This window comes from Microchirus variegatus (genome assembly GCF_963457635.1).
Source record: "Microchirus variegatus genome assembly, chromosome: 16".
NCBI classification, from domain to species: domain Eukaryota; kingdom Metazoa; phylum Chordata; class Actinopteri; order Pleuronectiformes; family Soleidae; genus Microchirus; species Microchirus variegatus.
In genome coordinates, this window is record NC_139817.1 from 11,756,223 (window position 1) to 11,782,661 (window position 26,439).

The 26,439-nt window shown below is 39.8% G+C and overlaps 5 protein-coding genes across 5 annotated transcripts; 2 read left to right on the forward strand and 3 right to left on the reverse strand.

Moving 5' to 3' along the window:
• zmat5 (zinc finger, matrin-type 5) lies at positions 1-3,105 on the reverse strand. Its single transcript, XM_083902261.1, has 6 exons — positions 2,972-3,105; positions 1,612-1,782; positions 1,301-1,363; positions 1,114-1,194; positions 887-995; positions 1-788 (listed from the first exon to the last, which is right to left on the reverse strand). The coding sequence occupies exons 2-6, from the start codon at positions 1,736-1,738 to the stop codon at positions 641-643; spliced, it is 528 nt and encodes a 175-aa protein (XP_083758387.1). The 5' UTR covers positions 1,739-1,782; positions 2,972-3,105; the 3' UTR covers positions 1-640.
• A 58-nt stretch (positions 3,106-3,163) lies between these two features.
• Positions 3,164-3,856, forward strand: uqcr10 (ubiquinol-cytochrome c reductase, complex III subunit X). Its single transcript, XM_083902702.1, has 2 exons — positions 3,164-3,305; positions 3,513-3,856. Exons 1-2 carry the CDS (start codon positions 3,165-3,167, stop codon positions 3,561-3,563), a joined length of 192 nt encoding a protein of 63 aa, XP_083758828.1. The 5' UTR covers position 3,164; the 3' UTR covers positions 3,564-3,856.
• A 1,718-nt stretch (positions 3,857-5,574) lies between these two features.
• On the reverse strand, positions 5,575-8,736 carry gal3st1b (galactose-3-O-sulfotransferase 1b; the record flags this gene model as incomplete). The annotated part of the gene is made up of 2 exons (XM_083902326.1): positions 5,575-6,739; positions 8,603-8,736. 2 exons carry the CDS (start codon positions 8,734-8,736, stop codon positions 5,575-5,577), a joined length of 1,299 nt encoding a protein of 432 aa, XP_083758452.1.
• A 2,162-nt stretch (positions 8,737-10,898) lies between these two features.
• prodha (proline dehydrogenase (oxidase) 1a) lies at positions 10,899-20,583 on the reverse strand. The gene is made up of 14 exons (XM_083902432.1): positions 20,206-20,583; positions 19,414-19,622; positions 18,370-18,404; positions 17,611-17,760; positions 17,457-17,521; positions 16,752-16,868; positions 16,497-16,576; positions 16,318-16,399; positions 15,227-15,319; positions 15,003-15,149; positions 14,744-14,919; positions 14,526-14,624; positions 14,276-14,364; positions 10,899-12,435 (listed from the first exon to the last, which is right to left on the reverse strand). The coding sequence occupies exons 1-14, from the start codon at positions 20,563-20,565 to the stop codon at positions 12,245-12,247; spliced, it is 1,893 nt and encodes a 630-aa protein (XP_083758558.1). The 5' UTR covers positions 20,566-20,583; the 3' UTR covers positions 10,899-12,244.
• Positions 20,584-21,004: 421 nt separating this feature from the next.
• On the forward strand, positions 21,005-25,297 carry srsf9 (serine and arginine rich splicing factor 9). Its single transcript, XM_083902815.1, has 4 exons — positions 21,005-22,731; positions 22,919-23,142; positions 24,187-24,359; positions 24,450-25,297. The coding sequence occupies exons 1-4, from the start codon at positions 22,574-22,576 to the stop codon at positions 24,675-24,677; spliced, it is 783 nt and encodes a 260-aa protein (XP_083758941.1). The 5' UTR covers positions 21,005-22,573; the 3' UTR covers positions 24,678-25,297.
• The last annotated feature ends 1,142 nt before the right edge of the window (positions 25,298-26,439 follow it).

The window sequence follows — 26,439 nt, forward strand, 5'->3', positions numbered from 1 at the left end:
CAGGGTCTGACATAGTTTATATCCAACAGATGGCATTTGAATAACAATGAAGCTGTCAACACTGTAGAAACTGTTAAAATGATGTACATCAGTGCATTAACCAAGTTAAAAGGGCCAATTAGTGCAGTAGTCAAATATCAAAAGATGTCTGCAGCACAAGACTGAAATCAGTTATTTCCCCACTGTCGCAGCACAAATTTTAAACATAGCATAAATTATTTCCATCTCCTGAACAGTCCTGCAGTCCCTCAGGGAGAACATGACATCCACTGTTTCCCCCTGAGAGGAGTCCCACTGTCAGGCTGCTGATCAGTGCAGCAGCGGATGACACACAGACTCTGTCAAAATACCAATGCAGAGAATTTTTGCCAAGAAAGACTGTGCACCTCACATTTTATTTTTTATTTTGTTTTTTAAAAAAAGGAAAGATTTACTCATTTGAATTGAGCTGCTTGAATCAAGTATTGTGTTCCACTTTTTTTGAAACGACGAATGGAAACAGCTTATTAGTGTCAAGGGAAAAAAACTTGAAATATTAATGTGACACCACATCTTCATAGAACTCTATCTGTGCCGTTCTTCCTCGTGTAAATGTAACGTATCCATTTCATGGTGATTTAAATCAAAAAGAGAATGTCTCTCAGCCCCATTCATTGTTCACTTTGGCTTTCCATCCGCCCGGAGGAGGAGGCATCAGTGATGGAGGAAGGTCAGGAATGGAAAGGAACTGGTGAGGTACGTCACTGTCTGTTTGTGCCTCTTCAATGTCGTCTTTATTTTTCAGATCTCTGCAAAAAAAAAAAAAAAAAACAGTTGAATTTTTGATCAAATGGAATAACTGTATGAGTCATATAACTCAAGTAAGAAGGGAAATGAGAACACATACCCTTTGCTCGTGAGGGAACTTTTCTTCTTTTCTCTTCTGGAGAGCCACTGCTCTACACTACGGCCAGACATCAGTCTGTCCAGAGGATCTTCTCTTTGCCGTTTCTCGTCTGAAAGACAAGGGGGGAAAAAAGATTATTTATTATTATTATTTATTTATTCATTTATTTAAAACGCAATTATTTAGATCGAATTTGCCTGGACAATATGTCCAACTATCCCGCTTACCTTCCACATGTCTTTTAAAGTTCAACAGCTCCTGTTCAGACATGTGAGAAAACCTGCAGTTTGGGCCAAAGTCACAAATTCCTAAAAAGACAAAGAAAAGGCCCAGATAATAATGACGTTTCGAAACAATAATGAATGTTACACACAGTGTCCTGGTTATTTATATTTGAACGGAGTGCTCTGTTACCTTTCTGGAGAAACTTCCTGCATGGTTTCTTTATTTGCTCATCGTACAGGATTGCTGCAGAGTCTGTAAACAGAACAATGACAATGTGTTTATATTGTTAATATAATCCATGACTGTAAAGTAAACCAGTGGGCAACCAAGAGGGCATATTTAAAATGTAAGCATATTTAATTATCCAGTCAAATGAACAGGAAAAGCCTGCTTAATATTTTAATAGCAATCCTTAAAAGTGATATTCATATACATACATAAATAAATAGTATTTATAGCTATAGGATCACTATATGTGTTGTCACATATACAAGTCTTACCTCTAAAATGGTCAAACCAGGCCTTTTTAGATCTGTGATGCTGAACACCATAAAGATGTTTTTTCCTGTTGTGCATGTTGTCCTGAAAGGACCTGTCGCAGTAGTCACAGTAGTATCTCTTCCCCATGGTGCAGGTTAGGTGTTCGAATCCCAATGTCACCTTTCAAACCACTGAAAGAACACAAACACAAACAAAACCATTCAGTAAATGCTCTGGCAGTACAGAGCCTTATTATGGCATCCGGGATTACACTTTGTCATACACATAAGTTCTCTGACAAACCAAAAAGCGCTGCACTTAAGAACTTGTCCGCTCACCCCTCAATTTCCCAAGCACACCAGGGAACTACAGTGGCATTTCGCATACCAGAAAGAATGTCATTCTTTTCCGTTTGTGAAGCAGACGTCTACTATATAACACTAAATATACGCTCTGGTTGTGTCCCATTGGGCTGCTCGAGAAACAGGTCAACACAAGATCGCAGCCTCCATAAAGCAAGACACTTGCCTACTTAACATAAAGTACATGTAAACAAAAAGTACAAGACACTATACATACAAATATACTTGTTATTAGTATATTCAACTTCTGCTGATAAACTAAACCTAAATGTATATCTATTTCTTTCTTGGATGAGAGGTATGCTCTCCTATAGCTACAGCTAACCACAGCAGATGTCCATGACCTGGATGACCCAGAACTTTCACAGACGTCCATCCATCTTCTACCGCTTTATCCTCCACATAAGGGTCACGAGGGAGGCACTAGTGCCAATCCCAGCAGACACAGGGTGAAATAGAGACAAACAACCATCCACTCTCACACTCAGACCCACAGTCAATTTAGAGTGTCCTCACTGGTCCAGTATTTCTTTGTATAAAATTCTCATCACAGTGTCCTTGAGTCCACTGTGACACTGCAGTCATATTTATACAGCCGACAAAACACATTTACATTTGATTGGGTGAATTATACCATCAAATTCATTGTTTTGAGTGTCACAGAACTGATCTCTAAACCGATGTTTTGATATTTGAGAACCGCATTCATAATTGATATTAGTTTTAACTGTGTTGGTTTGCTGCCCTCTCCTGGTTACATAAAAGAGATGCCTTTTATTTTGAAAACCCCTTCATATGACTTCCTGTTGAACCCAAAACAGTCCCGTACGTAAACACAGCGTTTTGAACAATAAAATAATGAGAAAGCTCACTGGCGGTCTGACGCTTGTACATATATATTCGATATATATATAGACTTCTATGTAGTGAACATTATCACCCTACATATCTGTCTCTTAGGGCTACGTGGTAGCGCACGTTTACAATCACTCAAATGAAAACAACAAAGAATTCAAACCATTAGTGGAGCAGTGACGTCCTCAATCGTAAAGTTTCTTTCACATGCGTCGCAAATGGCTCGCAAAATGCACGTAACTGCGCTTCTGTCGCTCACATTAGAAGCGTTTTCACTTATTTCCTTCACGACCAACCTTCGTGAACCGGATATCCGTCTAATCCACTTCCGCTCACGCGCACTCGCATCTATCGTCATGGCGCTGGTGAAGTCTGTCTACAATCTGCTCTTCAGGCGAACGTCTACTTTCGCCGTAACCATCATGGTTGGAGCGGTTTTGTTCGAACGAGTGTTCGATCAAGGGGGCGACGCGATATTCGAGCAGCTGAACCGGGGGGTGAGTCTTTCCGCAGTAGTTTTAATGCCTGTTTTATCCTGACCTTGCAAGCAGAGGGCGAAGCGGTGTTAGCTAAGATAGCTTAACCACCTAGCATAGCAACTGAGTCCTTCTAGCACTAAATTGAACTTTAAACACTAAACTGATCTCTCGTCAGTTTAGTGAGTTTATTGATCTAACCCTAATCACATGCGTGTTGTCTTGTAGAAATTGTGGAAACACATTAAACACAACTACGAGAACCAAGAGGAGGAATAAGACGCGGTCCCGGGGTCATCTAAGGCGAAAGTGCAACTATTGTCACACTTCCATCAGCCATTCTTCCTGGACTCATCACCTGAATCTCGCAACAGTCAACATGGACAGTGTGCCCAAGAGTCACCGACGACCAGAGGACCTTCAAGATCTTATTGACTGTCCAGACCAACATGAAGATGGAGCAATAGTTCTTGCCATCACACCCCCCACTTCCCCCACATCATGTTGTTTTGTCTTTATTCCTCATAGATTATAAATGTTTAAATTAAACTTGTATTACAGTCCTACATACCTAACAATGTTTCACTTCTTTAATTCATTTTATAAGTCTGTTAGCCACATACGCAGGTTAACAGGAACATGTCTGAGAGGATTTTCAGTCATACAGGTCATAGTAATTCATAAAGAAGGAAGGAGCGCTTGTAGATTTCTTGAAGAGTTCGACCCTCTTGGAAGAGACCCGGCTGGATTCTGAAAGAGGTTCATCCAAGAGGCTTCTTATGTTCAGAGCTGAAGAAGCTACTTGGATAAGAAGTGAAATGTACAAGTGTAACTGATATAGTAACTTTTGGATATATGATAGATGGCCTTCAGCTTACTTTGATTGTAACAAATTACCTTTGCTCTGTTATCATTTTGAACCAGTCTGGCCATTCACCTCTCACCACTGGCACCAACAGTGCTACAGGTGTTTTGCCCAGATAACTGCTTCTATCTGGAGAAGCTCTTTTTTTAGACCCTCTCACTCGCTCATCTTCTACTGCTTTTTCCTACACATGATGGTCACAGAGGATACCAATCTCATCTGACATAGAGTGAAAGGTGGGGTACAACCTGGGCAGGTTGCCAGTTCTTTTTTTGGACCATTCTTTGTAGTACTTAATGATGTTTGTGTGTAATTATAGAAGATTACCAGTTTTTGAAATACTTAGGCCAGCCTATCTGGTACCAACAGCCATGCCTCGCTCAAAGTCACTCAAATAACCTTTGCCGGTTCTTCAATTGGAACCTTGGCATGTTTTCTTGATCATGTCTACATACCTAAATGGGTAGATTGGTTGGCTAATTAATTGCATTAAACCGCAAAACCGGTGTAGGGACACGTATGGTTTTCCTGCATGTTATAAATCTACTAAATCTGATCATATCCTTCTCATAGAGCTGATATATCTGGTAATAATAACTGAGTGTTTTATGAACTGAAATGCACATTTCAAAAAAGGGGAGGCACATCAAAATTCCAGTGCAAACACCACTATGTGGCAGATATTTACTCAACTAAATTATTTCACCAGATACACTTGAGATTTTCAGGCAAAAATGACTTCATTTGTCACAGTGATGTAGTTTTTCTTTCCAACAGAACAAGTAAACTGAAGGGAGTTCACTGTGACTGTACGTACACGCATGCAAGAAAATATTATCAATTATTAATAAATTGTAACAAATTTCATCCCACTCTTTGTACATGATCTTGAGGAGCTGCAAATGCAAAAAGAAACATGTAAGAAGAGCATCGAAAGGCTCCAGGCTGGTTTTGTTAACACTGACCCTGTTATCACTGTTAGTACAAAAATGAAAATACAAAAACTTTTACATTTACAGGGTATACAGGATCACAGGATTTGACTCACAGCTGTTGCTCTACAAAAATATTATTTAAAATAAATAATGATACGATATATGTTGAATTTACAGAGCACATCGTCATACTCGTTATATCAGCTACCTCATGTTTTCTATATCCGCTATAATCCTGCATCCCTACAGTTAAAAAAAAATCACCATTAATCAATCAAATTGTTTTATAAAATAACAAATAAAAATGTGAGTGTTCATATGCAACAGATGATCCATTATCTTAAGAATAGTTTACGGTATGACCTTCCTGGTTGTGACACAATCACTGCATTCATAGAGGTATTCATTTTATATTTACAAATATAAAGTAACAGCCAGGAGAAAACGTGCAAACTGTAATCTGTAAGTATCACGTTGTAAATGTGTCAATTCAAGTAAAAACTGTAAAAACCGTGTCTTTTAACCAACCCCACAGTTGAGTCACCCACAGACTTACGCCCAAGTGTGATAAGTACTGTATTTCAGGTGTGAGCATTCTCTCACATATGGTCCTGAATTGGGGATTAATATTAGTCTTCATGTTGTAGCCCAGGATGGACGACTCTCCAGCAGGCTGCCAGGGCCGGAAACGTCTGTCCTGGATGTTTTGGGCCTCGACTGCATTTCCCCCGTCGATACAGATGGATTCCATCTCTGCGTTTCTTCTCCTCAGCTCGTTCACCTCTCGTTTCATCCTCTCTGCCCCATATGTCTCTACTTTAGCCCAGAAGGTGGCATTGAAGTGCTGATAGAGCCTCCAGTCGGCCTTGTTCCACTCCAAAGCTTTGGCTCTGTACTCGGGAGTCAAGTGAGATACGGACGAGGTTTTGCGAGCGTTTAGTTTAAAATAAACAATGTCGTCTATGGTCCAGCAGAGTTTGTCCTTCAGCAGGATTAGAGACTCCTCAAAGTATTCTGCTATGAGCACCAAATTAAAGTACCTGGATAAGGTATGAATATTACTCATGACGCGAGGGTCGTCACCTTCGACGTTGTTATCAAGACCAAAGTCAAAAAAGAGCAGATTTTTAAGATAGAAGGAGTTGTAAGCCTCTGAGCTGTAGAAGGTCTGAGGATTGTCAAGAAACTCCACCAGTTTGTTCTCTCCTGGGATCCTCCACGTTAGAGGAACCATTCTGTGGTAATAATGGAAGGAAGACTCAAACAGATCTACGGGGTTACGTAGGATGGTGATGTACGCCGCATCCGGAGGCAGAAGCTTGGCGACTTCTCGCCGGTCAAAGCGCATGTGGTTACAGACGATATTGAAACAGTCTCCAGGCCTGTAGTCCTTCACCTGAGAGGCCAGGAACGGTGACGGGTAGAAGAAGTCATTGCGTCTTTCAGGGAACGCAAACTTGAGGTTGTACTTTTGTCCAAATCTGAACATGATGTTGAGTATCGTGCTGCTGGCAGTTTTATGGGTCTTCATGAACATGACGTTGACTGCAGGGGAGCACTCCTCTGACTGGGCTCTGGTGCGTTGAAAAGGTGGAGTCACATTTTTCCTCGATAACTTGGCCATGCTGAGTGGACATGTGTCTTCTCTGGAGCTCCTGGAAATTAATAGTTTAGTGGGGGAAAAAAAAAAGGTTTATTGGAAACATTACATTAATCAAACTCGTCACCACACGGGATCGTTTGTTCTCAACGGACATTTTCTGCAAAACACAGATAAGAGTTTGTGTTCCTGAACCGAAACTGTTGCTTATTTTGCTGTGTTGCTCGGATAACGATTATGATTTAACATGTCACGGAATGTGGATGAGGTTTGGTTTAAGCGGAAAAAACACTTAGTTAAGGCTAAGAAAAGACCATGTTTGTTTTTGTTTTCAAAGAGTCAACATCCCTCTCTCTAGTGCAGGGGTCGGCAACCTTTAGAATGAAAAGAGCCATTTTTGTCCACTCTTCACCCAAATAAAATTAATCTGGAGCCACAAAACCTATTTGATCCTTAAAATGAAGATAAAATGTAAAGTTACATAAATACATATATACTCTATTTAAAGAACTACAATTTTCAAGTTGATACCCAACCTCTAAAGTGTAGAAAAACGACTTTCAAATAAAATAAAACGATTTCATGTAGTACTTTAATAGCTTTTGGGGTAGGTTTTTCAACTAGATGTGACAGATAAAACGTCAAAACATTTTTATTTATGCCTTTATCTTGACAAAAAAGTGTAAAAAAAACATGAATATGTCCCAGGAGACCTTGTCAATGTAAGGCAACAGTGCAAGCCACTACTCCACCATGCAAATTGGAAGTAAGTCAATGTGTTTGTTGAGATGTTGCCGTTTTTTTACAGTGTGTGTTTTTACAGGGAGTGTTTGTTCCTGAACTACAAACAATTCATTTGTACAACAGCTAAGAAAAACACACACAACTTCACAATGATTGTCTTCATGACCCTAACTTTAGTTTGTGTAATGTGTGTTTTGATAAATAGTCTTTTATAAGTCCAGCAGGGGAAAATTCCATCTCTTCATTTAACTCGTCCTTTACGAGAATCATTCCTAGAATTAGGAGCAGTGGACATCGCCCAGGGAGCTATGGGGGTTGGGTTCCTTGCTCAGCCCTTTTTTGATCTGGTGGGGACTCAAACCGGCAACCCTTCAGTTACAAGCCAAGTGTGAATACACTAACGTATACGCTGTCATGTGAGTGGTCTTGACCACTCTTGATTTAAAATCCGATATGATCGAGACCGAGTCCGAGATAAGATCAAGACCTTAAAGGTGTAGAATACTACTACGTCCTCCTAACAACTTAAAAGCACCAATGTTTGGCCTTTTAGTTCTCCGCTATGTCACAGACATACACTACCATTCAAAAGTTTGGGGTCACCTATACAATTTGTTTTGTGTTTCACATTAAAAGTCACACTTTTATTCATCAAAAGAGTTGCAAAATGAATAGAAAATGTAGTCAAGACATTGACAAGATTAGAAATAATGATTTTTATTCCAAATAATAAGTTTGCCCTTTTGTCAAAGAACCAGCAAAACTGTTTTAGCTGTGCTAACATCATTTCACAAGGGTTTTCAAATCATCCAATAGCCTTCTAACGTGATTAGCAAACACAATGTACCATTAGAACACTGGAGATGGTTGCTGGAAATGGGCCTCTATACACCTATGTACATATTCCAATAAAACCAGCTAGAATAGTCGTTTACCACATTAACAATGTATAGTGTATTTCTGATTCATTTAATGTTATATTCATTGAAAAAAAGTGCTTTTCCTTCAAAAATAAGGACATTTCTAAGTGACCCCAAACTTTTGAAAGGTAGTGTAACAAAATGTAACATTCAGAGTTTTATTTTATTTTTTTTAATTTAAACACGCTCCATGGTTTGCAGAAAAGTTTTACAGTATTTCCTTAATAACATTTTGTTTATAAATATTCATTTACCTGATCTTCCCATGATTCTGCCCTTGAATGGGGTTCGTGAAGCAGTAGAGCACCAGCATGATGTTTGCCAACAAAAGCCACAGAATCAAGCCTCGGACTAGAGATGCACACTTTATCCCTTTGAAGCCAAACATGATTGAACTCCTAACGGGAGCCTGAAAATGAGATGGGAGAGCAGATGTGTAACGAGGAACACGTTCGAGGTGGTTTGATCTCCTGATATGGTCAAGAAATTTGAATGCAGTGACTTGTTTGACTTTACTGACACTGTGGTTTTTCACACCGGAGATAAACTGTTGAGTGAGAAAGACAGAGTACAGATACACCAGAAAACTGCTGAATCAAACACAGGGCCCTCATGTTTACACTTCAAACATGTTTATGGTTCTTAAATTGCTCAACACAAACAGCAGAAATGGGAGAGCACGTTTAGATGCAAGCATCAGCACAATAATCAAGTGAAATCCCAAAAGCTTCTTTAAGTTTATCCCTGTTGATGTGAAATAGATGCTTCATTAGTCAATAATCACTATTGAGAAAATCATGTAGCGTGCGGTGAAAAAGGTGTGTCCCCAAACACCCAGATAATCATCTGTGTGCTCCATCAGTTATGAGTGATGAGCGAACCTGCCGTGTGCATATTTCCTAGAGCAAGTACAGAAGATAAAATAGTTGAGTTTGATTTGAGTCCTACCTGTGTAAAGGTCACGGTGAATCCAGCAATAAACGGAGGAACGGTGCATCATATGGAAGGAGCTGTCTTCACCTTCAGATGAAAACGTCAGCAGTGGACTGGAGTAGAGCGAAGGCTTTTCAGTTAAGAAAAACACTAACATTGTCAAACACGCTGTGGGCTGTAAACTCCCTGAAGTCATTCTCTCACTGGTGGAGAAGTTGAAATCTCCTCCCATGGGGCTGGACCTGGCTGAAGGGTGAGTATTGGATGGCAAAACTCAGGAGAAGTGTACAAAACAGACCTGTAATAGAACACAAATAATCATAATAAATGTTATATTATTAGAAAAGAATAGAACACAATCACAGTGCAAAAAAAAAGTAAACAGCTCAACTTAAATCAGCTGGAAAAAAAAACAACTCATTATCAACTTTTAATGTGACAATATTTGCTTGGAGTCATCATCATCATCATGTAAACATACCCAGCAGGGTCCACATGGTCTCCGCCCATTTGTTTTTTTTCTGGTTGGTTGTTTATTGTTTATTATGGTCTGTGGTTGAGGTCTGTGTGGCACAGTTATCGTCCCTGGCACCAGAATACGCCGGGAGAGGGAGGTCAGCTCCATGTCAGTGTGTGATAGGTATCCACTCTGTGGTTGCTGTAGTCACAGCTGCACACAATGGAAAAAAAAAAACAATCTTGGCCAACTCGGAGGCAGCCAAACAGACTACACTGCTCCATTGTGTCATGTCATGTAATATTAATGTGTGTGTGTAACTCCACAACTCCAAAGAAAATCACTTCACAGTTGACGGCTTCTCTTTACAATCATTTTTATTGTTAAATAAAACAACAGGTTTATTTTTTTACAACGTACACAGTGAAACATTTGAATAGAGCACGTGTGAGGTAATTATCAAGATTCCAAGTGTCACAACTTTTCACAGCAATGAATACAACCAGAAACAACACATGAACAGTGTAGCCAGGGAGAGTTGACGAACAATACAACGTGATTCGTTTTAGAATAAAGTCATATTTTTTTGCTACGGGGGAGAGCAGAGCCTCCCTGTGGATCAGTGAAGAAGATTCACTTCAAACTAAAACTAAAAACACAAAAACAGGTTCTCAAACCGGTTATCGCTCGTTAATGAGCACCGTCTGCAAATTAAATGTGATTATTGATCGTTGTGGTGTCGAGTTAAGATTGTGGCCTCATACATTTAAACATACTGTTGTTCTATTTGATATTTCCCCCTTTTTATGGTCGCAGATACAATTCTCGTTAGTTTCAAATGAAGTCTGAGACTGTTCATTTGGTCACGACACAGCGGCACTGAAACCCGAAACTGCCGATACAATCAGTCCAGACATCTTCTCTACATCAGTTAAGTGAAGTCAGAGGCACTTTGCCTACACGTGCAGCTTATGCAACAGTGCAGCTGTTCCGCTAAGTTCCAAGAAGAAAGAAATACTTATTCATTAATAATTATATCAATTACAGCTGCAGCAATCACTGCACGTTTTTTGGAACATTATTAGTTCTCTCGATTCGCTGCCAGTGTTTAATGAGCCAATTTTGTTTGACTTGAGAGAAATACGAAATAGTATACTCGAAATTCTGAGTTAAAAACTTAGAAATGTGACTTTATTCTCCAAATTGTGACTTTAAAACTCAGAATTCTGACTTTATTCTCCCTTAATTTTGACTTTAGAACTCAGAATTCTGACTTTAAACTCCGAATATCTGACTTTAAACTCAGAATTCTGAATTCAAAGTCAGAATTCTTAATTACAGCTGCAGCAATCACTGCATATTCTTGGATATTATTAGTTCTCTTAATTTGCTGCCAGTGTATAATAAGCTGATTTAGTTTGACTTGAGAGAAATATGTAAAATATGAAGTTATGGAACAGTTTTTGCTCAACAGATTGCGATCAAGTCCACGCGGTTGATGTGATAAATAAATATGTGAGTGTATGGGAAGCCAAAAAGAGGATTATATAATTATTGCTGTGTATTCCCGTCACACTAATCCTGACCAAAATATGTTTTAATGTGATTTTTGTTTTAGATTCTTAAAACTTAAAACAGTTGGTGCGATATATATCGCAGATAGGACACATATTCTCCAGTGAAAAATAAAAAACATAATTTAATAAGATTATAATAAGTCATGATGAAATATCTAGTTCCCTATTCCACTCATGTGAAATATTAATATTTTCCCTCCATTCACGATTACCATGACTGTGCATCAGTGCTTTTCATCACAGTGAGTGATAATATTGTATATTTCCCCATCACTACTACTATGTTTACTGTTTTACTGCTTTGATGGATGGAGTTTTATGACTTAAACTTATAAATATACACACAAGCCTCTCTACCATGCACAATAATCAAAAAACATTGCCTGATAAAGCCGATTAACTCGATGACAAACTATATAATATTCGCAATGAACACGCAAACATACGTGTACAGTAATAGTAAAAGTAACCGACTGTTTTCTTTAAAAACAAATCATAAGGCACTCGATGTGACGGCTACATCGGAACAAAGTGAACATAAATAAAGTGTCAAGTTCGTTTTTGTTTAAAAAGCACATGAAGTAAGTCACATTTGGTTTTCTATGTACAATATACTTGACGCAATTCTTCGACCCCGAAGAATCCAACACACTTGCATAGATCCATTAAAATGAGCGGCACTTGCGGAATTAACTCAGAGGATTATAAAAAGCCAGTTAACACTTCAATAATACTGGTGAAAGACAAATATGAGTCATACAAATCCACCAAAAGCGAGAGAGAAAAAGAGTATCCCTTGAAAAACAAGCAAAGGAGGGAGAGACGTTACGCCGCTGAGAGCAGTTACCCGGTGACAGCGCGACAGTTACGATGGCGGAATGCTTACAGAAAATACCACAGACGCAGGTCTGTTGTGGTCCTGCGGTGACTCAGTAGACAGGCTTGTAAAAGATCTGACCGTGCAGCAACCTGCGCTTCAGCTCCTTCCACAGCAGGGCGCGCTCTCTCTGCGACCCCTTCATGAAGCCGCGGTTCTCCTGAGCGCGCCGCGACAGATAAGGAATGACCTCGTTGACGGGACCGTATGGAACGTACTTGTAGACGGGGAAACCGGCCCGACCTGTTTTTAACACAGAGATTTAAAAAAAAAAAAAAAGACATTTGAGAACAGCGGCAAATATCTCCACCGTGTGTACACTCCAGGGAATGATAGAATGAATGGCTACTAAAACAAGGATGTAACGGAACTGTAGTAGTTAACCCTTAGAACACAGAGGATTTAGGCTGATTTTGTTTCCATTACTATGTTAAAATATATATACATTGTACAATATAGAGTGTCTTCTCTATTTTTTTTTCAATCTGCAATCTGATTAAATTATTATAAATTATATACACTACCGTTCAAAAGTTTGGGGTCACTTAGTCAAGTCCTTATTTTTGAAGGAAACGCTCTTTTTTTTCAATGAATATAACATTAAATGAATCAGAAATACACTCTATACATTGTTAATGTGGTAAACGGCTATCCCAGCTGCAAACATCTGTTTTTTAATGGAATATGTACATAGGTGTATAGAGGCCCATTTCCAGCAACCATCTCTCCAGTGTTCTAATGGTACATTGTGTTTGCTAATCATGTTAGAAGGCTATTGGATTATTAGAAAACCCTTAAAAACCCTTGTGCAATTATGTTAGCACAACTGAAAACAGTTTTGCTGGTTCTTTGACCAAAGGGCAAAATTATTATTTTAAAAATAAAAATCATTATTTCTAATCTTGTCAATGTCTTGACTATATTTTCTATTCATTTTGCAACTCTGCTGATGAATAAAAGTGTGACTTTTAATGGAAAACACAAAAAAATGATATAGGTGACCCCAAACTTTTGAATGGGAGTGTAATTTTTTTTACTCTAGTACTCTAGTGTTTTAAAATCTAATTCAATTTGTTAAATGTCACGGCTCAAAGTTCGCTTGGCTTGAAAAAAACTAACAAACAAAAAAACTGTTTATTTTGTGATTTCTGTACAAAAATGGCTCCTCCCATTTAAAAAAAAACAAACAACAACACATAATATAAAACACATCCGTATAAGGAGTTGCGTATTATCCCAACAGCAATTTACCAAGGGTGCGTCTGCGTGTGAGCACTAAGGGTTAAAGGGCACAGAAAACTAAATAATTACCATGTATATACAATGACATGACAGCAGCAGATCTTAAAGAACTTTGCTCTGAGGCAAAATTGGGTGGAAAAAAAAAAAGGCTGAAGGCTGAATTCTAAGTGTTTCACGTCATGCTGATATGTAAAATCGGAATTTAGAGATAACGTAAGATATGGCATGGTCAAAGTAGCCCTTATATCTCCATAAAGGACAGACGATTAGGTCAGCTTTCACTAATCTGAAATCAATGCTGCCATATCATTAGCTATATTGTTCAAAAAGAGTAGAACGACATAGAAGTTAGCAGTGTCCATCTCTCACATTTATGAGACCACCACCCAAAGCCACAGCTGCCCTAAATTAACAGCATTGGTAATTATCAAAATCATTCTTGAATTAATTATGATTGTTTATTTGCTGAGCCGGCTCAAATTTGGGTAAAAAGTGTTATTTGTCAAATAAATAACAATAAAATGTTCAGTTTTAATATGTTTGCTCTTAGACTGACAGCACATGCTTTGGCTGAACAAACCTTAACTCCTTGGAAACCAATAGTTGAGCACACCAAGAGACTTGAGTTGTTTGTTCCCAAGATATCTACAGGACCTATCAATTTTAATGTCACAGGCCACATCAGTATTCCAAAGTTGACGCTCACATGGACTACAGAGTTGCGTCCGTGTGTCTGAGACCACGACTTTTGGACCCCAGCGTATGTTTCAGCGGAGAATCAAATCACAGCACGTCTTAGTTAGTATTATGAGGCTCTAAGTGAGAGCTGAGCACCACATACCTAATGGGAAGCTGATCTGGTCACACATGCCCAGCAGCTGTCCAAAGTAAACTTTATTCTCAGTGGGGGAAAGGCCCATCTCGTTCATCCTACAGAAACGGACAGACACGCACACACATGTTAAAGAAGTGTTACGTAACCAGAGCTGGAGCTTCACCACAGCTGTGGAAAATCCCTCATGTGCTTTTGGTAAACTTTTCGTGACTTTTTGTTTCAGTATCCTTCGTGTTAATCTTTGGTTAAGACGTACTTCTCGAGGGTGAATTTCACCGTATCCTCGTTGTGAGTCGCGACCATGACATTCGCTTTCCTGCTGTGTTCGATCTCCTCCAGCACGAACTCCAAACACCTGCACAAACACAAAGACACGTGGTTATTTAGACATCTTCAAGACGACCCCCCCCCCCCCACACACACACACACACACACACACACGTGGTTCAAACAATAAATAAATTCGAGACATACTTGTGATACATCCTGTTTGTGGCCTCGTAGTCTGGATTAATCGGGTCTGCGTAACCAATCTCCTGAGCTCTGGCTCTCTCTTGGTACATGTAGGCTCCGCGCACCAGTTTGGCACCAAAGTACCAGCCCTCCCGCCGTGCCAGCTCAATATCCACGGTGACATTGTCGTAGGCTTCCTAAAGAACAATAACAACGGCAGTTTATTACACAACGTTGTGCTTTACTGCAGAGTTTGCAGAATTATCAGCTCTTTAATAACCTTCAGATAACACTGATAAGTGTTGAAAATGATTGGCTTCTCTCTGTTAAATATCCTCTGCATTTCCAGGGTCAGACGACTAATCGCTGGCTGGAAGTACGTCTGCTCGGCGTCCACCATGAGCCGAACGCCGTTCGCCACAGCATGCTAGGAACACACAGCGTATTAATCATTTCGGAGAAAAAAACAACATTCACTACATGCCATGAAGTGACTTTTCTCACCTTGGCGAGTACGTCCACCCTCTGCAGCATCCTCTTCATCTGTCTCTCCTCCTCGTCTGTAAACACCTTCAGCAAAGGTTCCAGCTGACCGTTCTGCACGAGCAACACACAAAACACTGACTCATTAGGGCCTGAGCGTTGAACTATTGAAACTGTAATTCCTGAGGAAAAAACAGTGCAGTTGTTTCCCCTATCATTTAGGGACCATCAACAAATTACCCTTTAAATGCCAATATTTACATTAAAAAAATTTATTAATATGTGAAGTATTAAAATGGAATAAAAAGATGTGTGTCCTGACGAGGCAGTCTACTACTATGGTCCTGTACTTATTTGGAGACTTTAGGTCACATGACCTGGAAGATATTTGGCTAAAATGCTAATATTTACATAAAGAAATGTATTTAAAAAATATGGGAGGTATTAAAATGAAATAAAAAGAGGTGTGTCCTAACTAGGCAGTCTAGTACTATGGTCCTGTACTGATTTGGAGTCTTCAGGTCACATGAACTGGACGCTATTGAGCTAAAATGCTAATATTTACGTTAAGAAACATATTCAAAATGGGAGTTATTAACATGGAATATGTTATGTCAATCTTCTAATGTTAATAGTTGTCAGTAATTGTATCTGTAATTTGTACAAAAAAAAGCCGCAACCCCAGAGCCATAAACTTAGGGGTACACTGAACACATTTTTCAGGACTTGGACATACTCAAAATACTTACAAAAATACTCGATATACTCGAATTCTGAGTTTTAAACTCAGAAATGTGACTTTATTCTCCGAATTCTGACTTTATTCTCCAAATTCTGACTTTAAACTCAGAATTTTGACTTTATTCTCCAAATTCGGACTTTATTCTCCAAATTCTGACTTTAAAACTCTGAATTCTGAATATAAGGTCAGAATTCTTAAGTCAGAACTCAAATATTGTTTTCCTGTGTGGCCATAATCCTCTTCCGTATCTATGAGACATCAACTGTCGAATGATGTGAATGATTTCCCGGACGTCTGTTCATGAGAATCATTATAATGATAGGATTAAACAGATGGTTCTTCCCCTTCACTGAACATTCACATGACTCACCTTAAGGTTTGGCACCATAAGCAGGCTGGAGATTTTTGTTGTGTCGTTTATCAAACTATTCCAGTCGAGCAGATCTATTGCTCTGTAAGTGTAAAACATGGGAAATTCAAATTTATAATAAGAATAATATATGTATGTTGAAAAACATTGTTGTCATTATTGTAACAATGAGTGCTTACCCTGACAAACCAAGCTTTTCTCCAGTTAACCAATTCTCAATGTCATGCTTGGCTCCAACACCAAGCTTAGTCAAACTTTCCTGCAAAAGAAACAGGATTAAATAACATAAATAACACAAAATACGGCCACAAAGGTTAACACCTAAAGCAACTTCAGTGCATGTTGGATGTCAAATGTTAAGCACGAGCCTGGCTGAACCTGTTTTCGATCTTCGGTGGAGGCAAAAATCTAAAAACAGGTCGAGGCAAACACACCTTGAGTTGTCCCAGTTCCAGTTTTTGTTCCAAAAGCATCAGTTCAGATTTTCCCTGTTGAGCTGCGAGAAAGTTGAAGAAGTGTCTCCATGCGACTAGGACCTCTGAAAACTGGAGCTGTTCAAACACGGAGATGAGTTTAGTTTATACACTACCGTTCAAAAGTTTGGGGTCACCTATACAATTTGTGTTGTGTTTTCCGTTAAAAGTCACACTTTTATTCATCAAAAGAGTTGCAAAATGAATAGAAAATATAGTATAATTTTGCCCTTTCGTCAAAGCTGTGCTAACATCATTGCACAAGAGTTTTCTAATCATCCAATAGCCTCTATACACCTATGTACAATATTCCATTAAAAACCAGACGTTTGCAGCGAGAATAGTCGTTTACCACATTAACAATGTATAGAGTGTATTTCTGATTCATTTAATGTTATATTCATTGAAAAAAAAAGTGCTTTTCCTACAAATATAAGGTTGAGGTGAAAACTACACAAATCTACAGTCTGATATCACAAACACAGCCTTCAATGAGAATCTACAGTATGATAGTGCTAATCTACTGGCAGTGACCCAAACCCATAAAAACATGGTCATTACAATCCTCATTACTCTGACTTGGAAGCATCTTTCTGCTCAGAATAAAACAATATACACAAATTATCCCCCCCAAAACAATTGTGAATACTGAATAGTTCAACTTACAAGGAACTGCGGGCGTCCAAGAGCTGTCAGCTTAATGGCCGAAAATCCATCAACAGAGGCTCCGCCTGAAATGATTAACAAATGGTGGATCGTTTTTTTTTTTTTAATGTTGTTATATAATCACCATCAAACGCTAACATATAATGTTCCTTACCGGAGGCTTTGATGCATTTTATGAACGTCTCCATTTGGGTGTCACATTTGGCCTCATCTGCATAGAAGTAGGTGCGGGCACTAATAACCCCACCACGCCTGTCCCCAAACTGACGGTGAGCTTTGTATTTGCTCTCGCGCTGGTGAACATCTGGAGAGAGAGAGGAAAACGTCTCTTGATGATTTGTCAACGCATGACTTGCAACCCCCTCCTTACGCCACAGCATGTGGGTTTATTGCTACGTTCATATTTGATCAATTATTCATTGTGTTGGCAATGAACAGCCATAATACAAATAATGTCAGCAGACAACATGACCTCTAAACACAGCAAGAGAAGATTTGAGACTCAAAATGAGCTTCATGTGAACTTGAAAGTAAAAGTAAAACTTGTGTTTATATTTAGAAGCTACACACACTACAGTTTTTAACTTTTACTGTCCCTGTGGATTTCAGGGAATAAGACCCGGGGACAACACGTGTAGGTAAATGAGTCACATGAATCAGCCCTGTAACACAAACAAAATGCCTTCACACTTTACCAGCTGGACTGGGCATCTATAAAGCCCCTCGTGGTCCGGATATAACCAGTGCTATCCAGACTAGACCACAAGGGTACATACTGACACATACTTATCCTCATACTTGACATACAGTACACACTCTAAAGCAGTTGAAAAAATCAAAAACAAACCAGCTATTTGACACAACACATTCAATGTATTACACATAAAAAATAATTGTTTATTGACGTACAGACCTGGACTTTCTTTCTCTGCTTCAGAAACACAAGAACTGCAAAGGAAGGACAAATAAGCATTAGAGCAGAGAAGATAGACAACAAACTGATTACTGTTACAGGCCACTGATAACCTCCAGTATCACTTTCAGACTGGTTAGTAACAAAGTCACACAGACGTTACACAATGCACACACAGGAAAGTCTATCTACACGGGCACTGTCTATTGTGTTGACTAAAATAATACAATTTTAATAAGGAAAAGAAAAGAAATGTTTGAAGCAAAAGTGCTTGTTTGTGTTGAAGATAATCCTCAGTCTCAGTGAGTCTGCAGACGGAGCATTGCATAACACTGGGGGGTGCGCGTGTGTGCGACTGGGAGTATAATGTGCAGCCTTTTCAAAGCTCCACACATGACTTTAAAAGGCTGGCAGCCTCTCCTGAGGCACTTCCCCCCCCGGCTAAATACTCAGCTCCGCCAATCAGAGGAGATGGGTTTGTCCCTGCCAACCAATACAGGACAAGCATTGTTTTTTCTATTAGAGGTAAATAAAACAAACAAAAAAAAACACCAAGTTCCCGACGCGTCACCAAAAAACAAACAATGACACACGGGGAACTTGTAAGTTTGATAAGAGCCTTAACAGAAGCCAGATCTGCAGTGATAAGATTAGAGTGCACTGCATCATAACAGAGTGGGATCTTTTATTTATTTACAGGGGTATAAACCAATTTTGTCACCACATCATGCCTAGAAAAACCTAAAGATTAATACCTATACAACAACAAGAGAACCTTTGAAATGGTTCTGAATGCACATTTTCTTCCCTGCTTCTTGCTCTGCTCCTGTTACAACCTCTGGTGGGGGAAGGGGCTGGGTCAAAAACATGGAGATGCAGTTACACCACGCCGTTGAAACATGACGCTGTTGTGTTACGCAACACAGGGCAGCCCCTCGTGTGGAACACACACACACACGCGGCATTACAATGTTTGATATTAACGCACCTCTGTGGAGGAAAGAACACTGTTGTGACTGTCTCGTCCTGTCAACATTTACTTACTCCATTTCCTTCTTCTCTGCCTCCTCTTGTGTCAAGTCCTCTTCAACGCTGTAGTCCAAAACCGCACCCACTCCAAAGGCCTGGTTTTTATGAATTAAAGGCTTGATGGATTCGTGATCCTCTCCTGCTACAAACTGGCCGTAGAAAGTCATCTTCATCAGCTTGTCGAACATCCACTGGCCAAGCAACTTCCTGCTTAACTCCATCAGCTGAGGACAGAGCAGAAAGCAACACAAAAATAGATTTATATGGCATGTGCGTACATGTTTTTAGTTTTGAGGACTCATTTTAGTTCTGAACCACAGTTTTGAGGACATTTTGCAGACCTTTTAGCAACTTAAAGGGGCTTTTTGAAGGCTAAAGGTCCAGTGTGCAACAATAATAACAATAACATCTAATGGTGAGGCTGCAGCCTGTAACAAAGCAACCACATCCTTTTCCAAAGTGTGTCTGGAAACAACAGACTTTGCCTAAAGGATGTCGGTCGTTCTTGTTGACTTCAGGTTCAAAATGTCAAACACACCCTTGACTGAGGCAAGACAGCAACCTCTGTTAAGTGCATTCTGTACGTGCCTGGAAAGGCTTACTGTAACGCAGCCAAAAAGTTTTTATTTTGAAAGAAATTACACATATATGCAAACATATTGACACTCAGGGTTACACAATGGACCTTTAATATTTGGTTTAATGGTTAATATTAGAATAAGAGGACATTGTGATGATGTTTGGTGAGAAATACATTTAAAGTTTTTTTTGAAAACTTTACAATATGAAAACAAGCAAATATGTCACCTCTTTGTTCTTTTCCACCAGCAGGTCAATGGTGCACAACTTGAAGACCATGAGACTGCGCAGCAGCTCTGCGTTGTTCTTGCTCGCATAGGCTTCTTTGGTGTTGTCGAAGTCTATGTGGATTTTACTCAGCAGCGTCTTTGGGACACTTTTGCTCTGGCTGATGAGTTCCACCGGCTGAGCCTCCACCACTGGGCATCCGCTCGGCTGCGGCTGCGTCTGCGGCTCCTTCTCCTCCTCGCCCTCGCTCTTGGTGGACGCCACCGTCGACCGACATCTTACGGATGAAACTCGTGATAATGTCCTGACACTGCCCGGGTTTGTCTTGGCGAGAGCGGCAACTAACTTGACGTACGACATGGTCTTCGCACACGAGCACACACAGGACGATTTGACTTCGACGCCCCCGTTACTGTGTGATGATAAAGTCACCTCGCGCTGGGGGGGCGGGGCCTTGGCGTTTACGTCACACCACGAATGTTTTTTCCTGTTTTCACCAACATGTCAATAAATAACACGACAATGCATTTGTGAATGCGGAGTACTGACGTCTTGCCTTTGAACAGACATATGAATTTTGAATTTTTTAAAGTGGGAGGATACGTAGTCCTTATTTTATAATCACTGTTCATCCCTTAAAAACCCCACATCCAAGACGGTTCGGGTCCGCATCTATCTAAAGTAGGAAATAAATAAAGCACCAACAGGGGGCGGCAGAGAACTAACTCAGCAGCGTCAGGGTTGGGCGGAAATCGGAAGTAGAAGAAGACAAGCAGACACCGAGGCGTCTCTGCTCGCAGCACCAAGCTACCATCGCGGAACTAGCGCTGTGTGCAAATCCGTAGTGTTAAACACACGAAAGCAAAGCCTCATCGAAAGGTAATTCCCTATTTTTATTCAACTCTTATTCACCATATGCATTCAATACAAATTCATGAATATCTGATAACCTCGAGTGTTTGAAATGCGGGTGCACTTAATCGAAACCAGACGCTCGTTAGCACGACTAGCTGACCTTACACTATCAACAAAGACACCGAACAATGTTGAAATGTCTGTAAAGCATAGCACGGAATAATACTGGCGTTCGCCTTTTAATCCACCTATATGTAGTCGAATATTGTGCACATGGGTTTGTATTGAATGTTCGCTTTAAAATATGTGTTGAAGCGAGTATTTCACCGAAATGTTTCGTCGTAAATATCCAACTGTAGCTAATGTTAGCCGAGCAAGCCTAGCCAAGTCGTGGGTTATATGAAAATCAAATTATAATTTTTAAGACTGTGTTGAAATAAACGTTTTATCCACTAGTCAAGATAGGCAATCGACATATATTAATATTAATCGTCTGTATTGGCTGGCCTGGCAGGTAAAAAAACAGGTTTGGTCGGTGATACAGGCTACGCGAGTTTCACCATGTCGTAAACATGTCCACGTTAAGAAAAGTTTAAATGTAGCATTTTTCAAAAGGAATACTATATTTGAGTATCTTCACTTCCGCTGTTAGCAATAAAGGAAGCGTGTGTATTGTTTTCTTCTTAAATTGGTCCACTCTTTAAGTACAGTTCAGTGTCACAGTCTTGTCTACAGTGCCTTTTGCAACTTGAAATGGTAATTTGCGGGTAACAATTACCAATGTTCTGCATTTTGAACACGTATGTATTTGTAGGCAATGTAAGGGATGTTATATATTTAATTGTCATATAGCTTTACATGTTGATATAATTATTATTACTATTATAATTAAAAGTTTTAATTGCCAAAGATGCATTTTTGTGATTACTTGTTTCATTAATTTCATGCAATTTCTTAATCATATTGCATTGTGTCATAAAATGGAGGGGGGAAAAATCATCACATCAGCCGAAAAAAATATCCAGCATCACATCACAGCCGTCAGCTGCATAATTTGCTGAAAAGAATCGGAATTGGCCCTTTAAAAATCCACATCAGTCCACCTCTAATGCAAGACACCTCTATACAAGAGGGCAGAAGCGGTTGCAGGCATGTATATGGAAATGATATGCTCACCTGTCATCAACCTTAAAGAATATCAATGACTTATCAGTATTATTGGTGTTCCCAAGGATCTTTCTCCCAAGAAGAAGCAATGTGTATAAAAGCAGGTTTGCCAGTCGTATAGCACTGTTTACTAATGTTTGCTGGACATTTATTACACTTTATTTAAAAAAAATTCAGACTTGGATCCAATGTCCTACAGGGTAGTATTTCTGTCTAAATTATGGAAATTGGATGCGGATGGATTAGGATAAGGACTACTTCCACAGCTCTTTGTGAAAACAAGAAGTGATCTTAAAGTCCACAGGTGCCCCCATTCTGTGTCAGCAGCACCACCTAACTGCCCACCATGTCGGATGGAAGGATCTATGTGGGGAATCTTCCCATGGATATTCAGGAGAGGGACATTGAGGATCTCTTCTACAAATATGGAAAAATCCGTGATATTGAACTGAAGAACAATAGAGGCACTATTCCTTTTGCCTTCGTCCGTTTTGAAGACCCACGGTGAGTTCTTGGGATGGTCTTTGCCAAATCAAATCTCATTCTCCCTGTTGGATACCTTAATTTCTGTGGTGTAACATCGTCTTCACTGACTGCCAGCAGAGAATGGATGGACACGGCAATTCCAGGTCAATATCCGCTAGTGAAACACTCGTAATTTGGTATGGGGTTCTTTGCTCTCTTCTCATAGGGATGCGGATGATGCTGTCTATGGAAGGAATGGATATGGATATGGAGACTCCAAGCTGCGAGTAGAGTATCCTCGATCTACTGGGGCCAAATTTGGCCCCATGGGAGGAGGAGGAGGAGGAGGTGGTGGTGGTGGTGGTAGTGGTGGTGGAGGAGGAGGAGGAGGACCTAAGGGAAGATTTGGACCTCCAACTCGAAGATCCGAATTCCGCGTCATAGTGACTGGTAGGTGGACACCATGAGTCATGGCCAGTTAATATTTATTGCTCTTTCACTGTGACCTGGAAGTCAAGGGAGCTGTTAGGAAGGTGGACGTTAGTTATGAGCGTAAATGTTTTAAAATGCACTCTCAAGGAGGATTGGAGGACAAGAGGCCTAGTAGGGGACATCTTAAGTTGTAGACAAAATCAGTTCTCTCTCTCTCTCTTATGGCGGATTGGAGTACAAGGGGACTAGTAGAGGAACTTCCAAGTCCTAGGCAGATATAAATTTCACTCTCTTACGGCGGAATGGAGGACAAAGAAGTAGTGGCGGACATCTTGAGTCCTAAGCAGATTCATTTCTCTCTGTCTCTCATGTTGGATTGGACGACAAGGGGACTAGTAGAGGATCTTCTGAGGCCTAGGCAGATATAAATGTCTCTTTCTGTGACGGAATGGAGGACAAAGGGAGTAGTGGCGGACATCTTGAGTTCTAGGCAGATGTATGTCTCTCTCATATGGCGGATTGGAGGACCAGGCGACTAGTAGAGGACATCATGAGTCCTAGACAGATATACGGTTCTCTCTAATGGCGGACTGGAAGTCTAAGGGACTAAGCGGATCAGGTCAAGTCAGCACCTTAAGAAAAAATAAAACAATAACGAGAAATCGCTCATTTTGCCCTCATAATCCCAAACACCATCTATAATGACGGGTAGGTGACATTTTTCCCATTGAATATGAACATTTGTTTTAAACTATATCTGATGATTACAAGAGCATGAATAACTGATCGTTATGGAAACTACATTTCCCAGAGAGTTATTCATGAGAAGTATCGCTAATTTATTTACATCTACCTTTTGAATACCGTAGTTGCTGTTGAGTTCAGACGTGGTAATATTACTTGTATACATTATATATTATTTTTTTCATGAGAGGATTTAAGCATTCAAAAAAAAAAAACAGATTGTCTGTGCAATGTTTTCAGGTGTAAAATGACAGGTAAATATAGATGAGGAAGTCTGTCGCTTCTGTCACGATCATGTTCATCTTTTCCTCATTTTAGGATTGCCACCGAGCGGCAGCTGGCAGGATCTGAAGGATCATATGCGCGAGGCAGGGGATGTTTGTTTTGCAGATGTGCAGCGAGACGGAGAGGGTGTGGTGGAGTTTCTCCGTCGGGAGGATATGGAGTATGCTTTGCGCAGACTGGACCGGACTGAGTTCCGTTCACATCAAGTGAGTGCCAGTGATGATGAGCTTTAATTGGCCTTTACCCTTGCAAATGGTTGAATAAACAAATGTAATGTAATTTTTTTCCCTTTTCAGGGTGAGACTGCGTACATCCGTGTCTTTGAGGAGAGGGGCACTCCCAACTGGGGCAGGTCACGTTCCCGCTCAAGGTCCAGAGGCCGCTATTCACCTCCCTACCATAACAGAGGCTCTCCCCCTCCGCGCTACCAATCCCCACCACGGCACACTATGTCGCGTCACAGCCCACCCCCCAGGAGGCACCCTCCTCAGCACCATAGCCCACCACCACGCCATTATCGATAGAAATGCCTGCCATTTACAGAGGAATTTTGGAAAATGTTTTGTATTTCTACTTTTAATTTTTTTTTTCCAGACCTCGTATGACACACCGTGATTTACTTCGAGCTACATACATTCCACTGTCAGGATCGCCTGGCCCTGTTCCTTCCCACAGCCCGTAACTGTTTTTTAAATTTCTTTTTTAAACATTTGTGTGTTATCTGTAAGTCGGATTAGTATTTTATCCCCCTCAGCAAGTTGTCAGTTGTTGTATAACATTGGAAGTTTCTTTTGTAAGATATGACTAAATCCTGGGTTGTGATGTCAGACGGATGCCAGTACAAAGCTGGAATGCAGTCTTGTCCAAAACAAGTTAGACATTACTCCTGTGAACATGCTAAAGTTCATGCTTTTGTGTCACAGTTTTGCTGCCTGATGTGTGAAGTTTTTGCCAAATTAAGAACCTGTGAAGTTTGTTAATATCCTCTGATTTAAACATGTCAGATTAGTGAGCCTTTTAGACTAGTGTCATGTTGACTGTGAGCCTCAATTTTCTGTTTTTTTTGTATGTGTGAACCTCTGACTGACTGAGGTGGCCTGTAGGTGGATTATAATTTGCATGCATTTCTACCGGATGTAGCTGTCGGTCATTAATTCAACAATAAATATGTTGATGCCAACCCGTTGAGTCAGAGTGGAGGATATGAAGCATTTCCTTCTTTTAACAGGCTCAATAGTTGGTGGGGAAACATCAGTGATTAACCTTTGTCTAAAGACATCAAAGGAATATAGATGTAGCATGAAAACTATTTAGACTTAAGCTGGTATCCTTTTTTAATTCTCCTTTTTGAGATTTGATCATTCCGAGTGGTCTGTCAGGGATATCATGGACAGAAGAAACTACTAGTATCCCCATGTTTTTCAATTGTTTGAATGTAATTTAAAAAGAAAAGAAAAGTTGAGGGAAATGGAAGCAGACATGTTTTCGTCTTTAAAACAAATGGTGAAGCAAGCAAATGAATCGAAGCGATAGGCAAATGAGTGGAATAATTTTTAAGGCTTAAAACACTTTTTTTTTTAAGTCTACACACAGGCACATGAGATGCAAAATATAATATTTTTAATACACAATAAATTACAACGGGTGACCATTTGAGAAGACAGAAAAAAAAAAAAATATATATTTCCAGTGGAATATTTTCATCTCCATGATAATCATCAGATAAAGCTCATATATACTGTACAGACACTGTATTGCATTTCATTTGTACTAGCTTAGGTTTTTTGTACAATAAGTTTCTTTTCATTTTTCTTTTTTTTAAACACATAGTATACATTAAATTCTCCGACAACAAACACTGCAATACACTAACAGCAATACTCAGACATGTTTTGAAGGTCATATGGAGACATTAGCAGTGATATCAAAGCCACGGTAAACCAATCATGTGCATGCTTTGGCCATTCTAACTGTGACCGGCACCAATGAAACGTATTCTCCGACTTATCTCAGTTAGTGTCGACCTATATAAAGTTGTGTTTATCTGCTGGCATTTTTAGAATATCCACATCTGAAATGACTGCTTCACGTTGTTTGGATTGCTCTCTACCAACGATCAAACCTAGATATGAAGAGTCATTGCTGTGAAATGTAAAAAAAAAAAAGATTATATCCACAGCTACACATCAAATAGCTTTCACCGAAGTTACCCTTTAAAAAGGGCAGAATTAATCAAGATCACATGTCCCGAGTAGCGAGTGATGACAGTTGCAGCAATAACTCCTG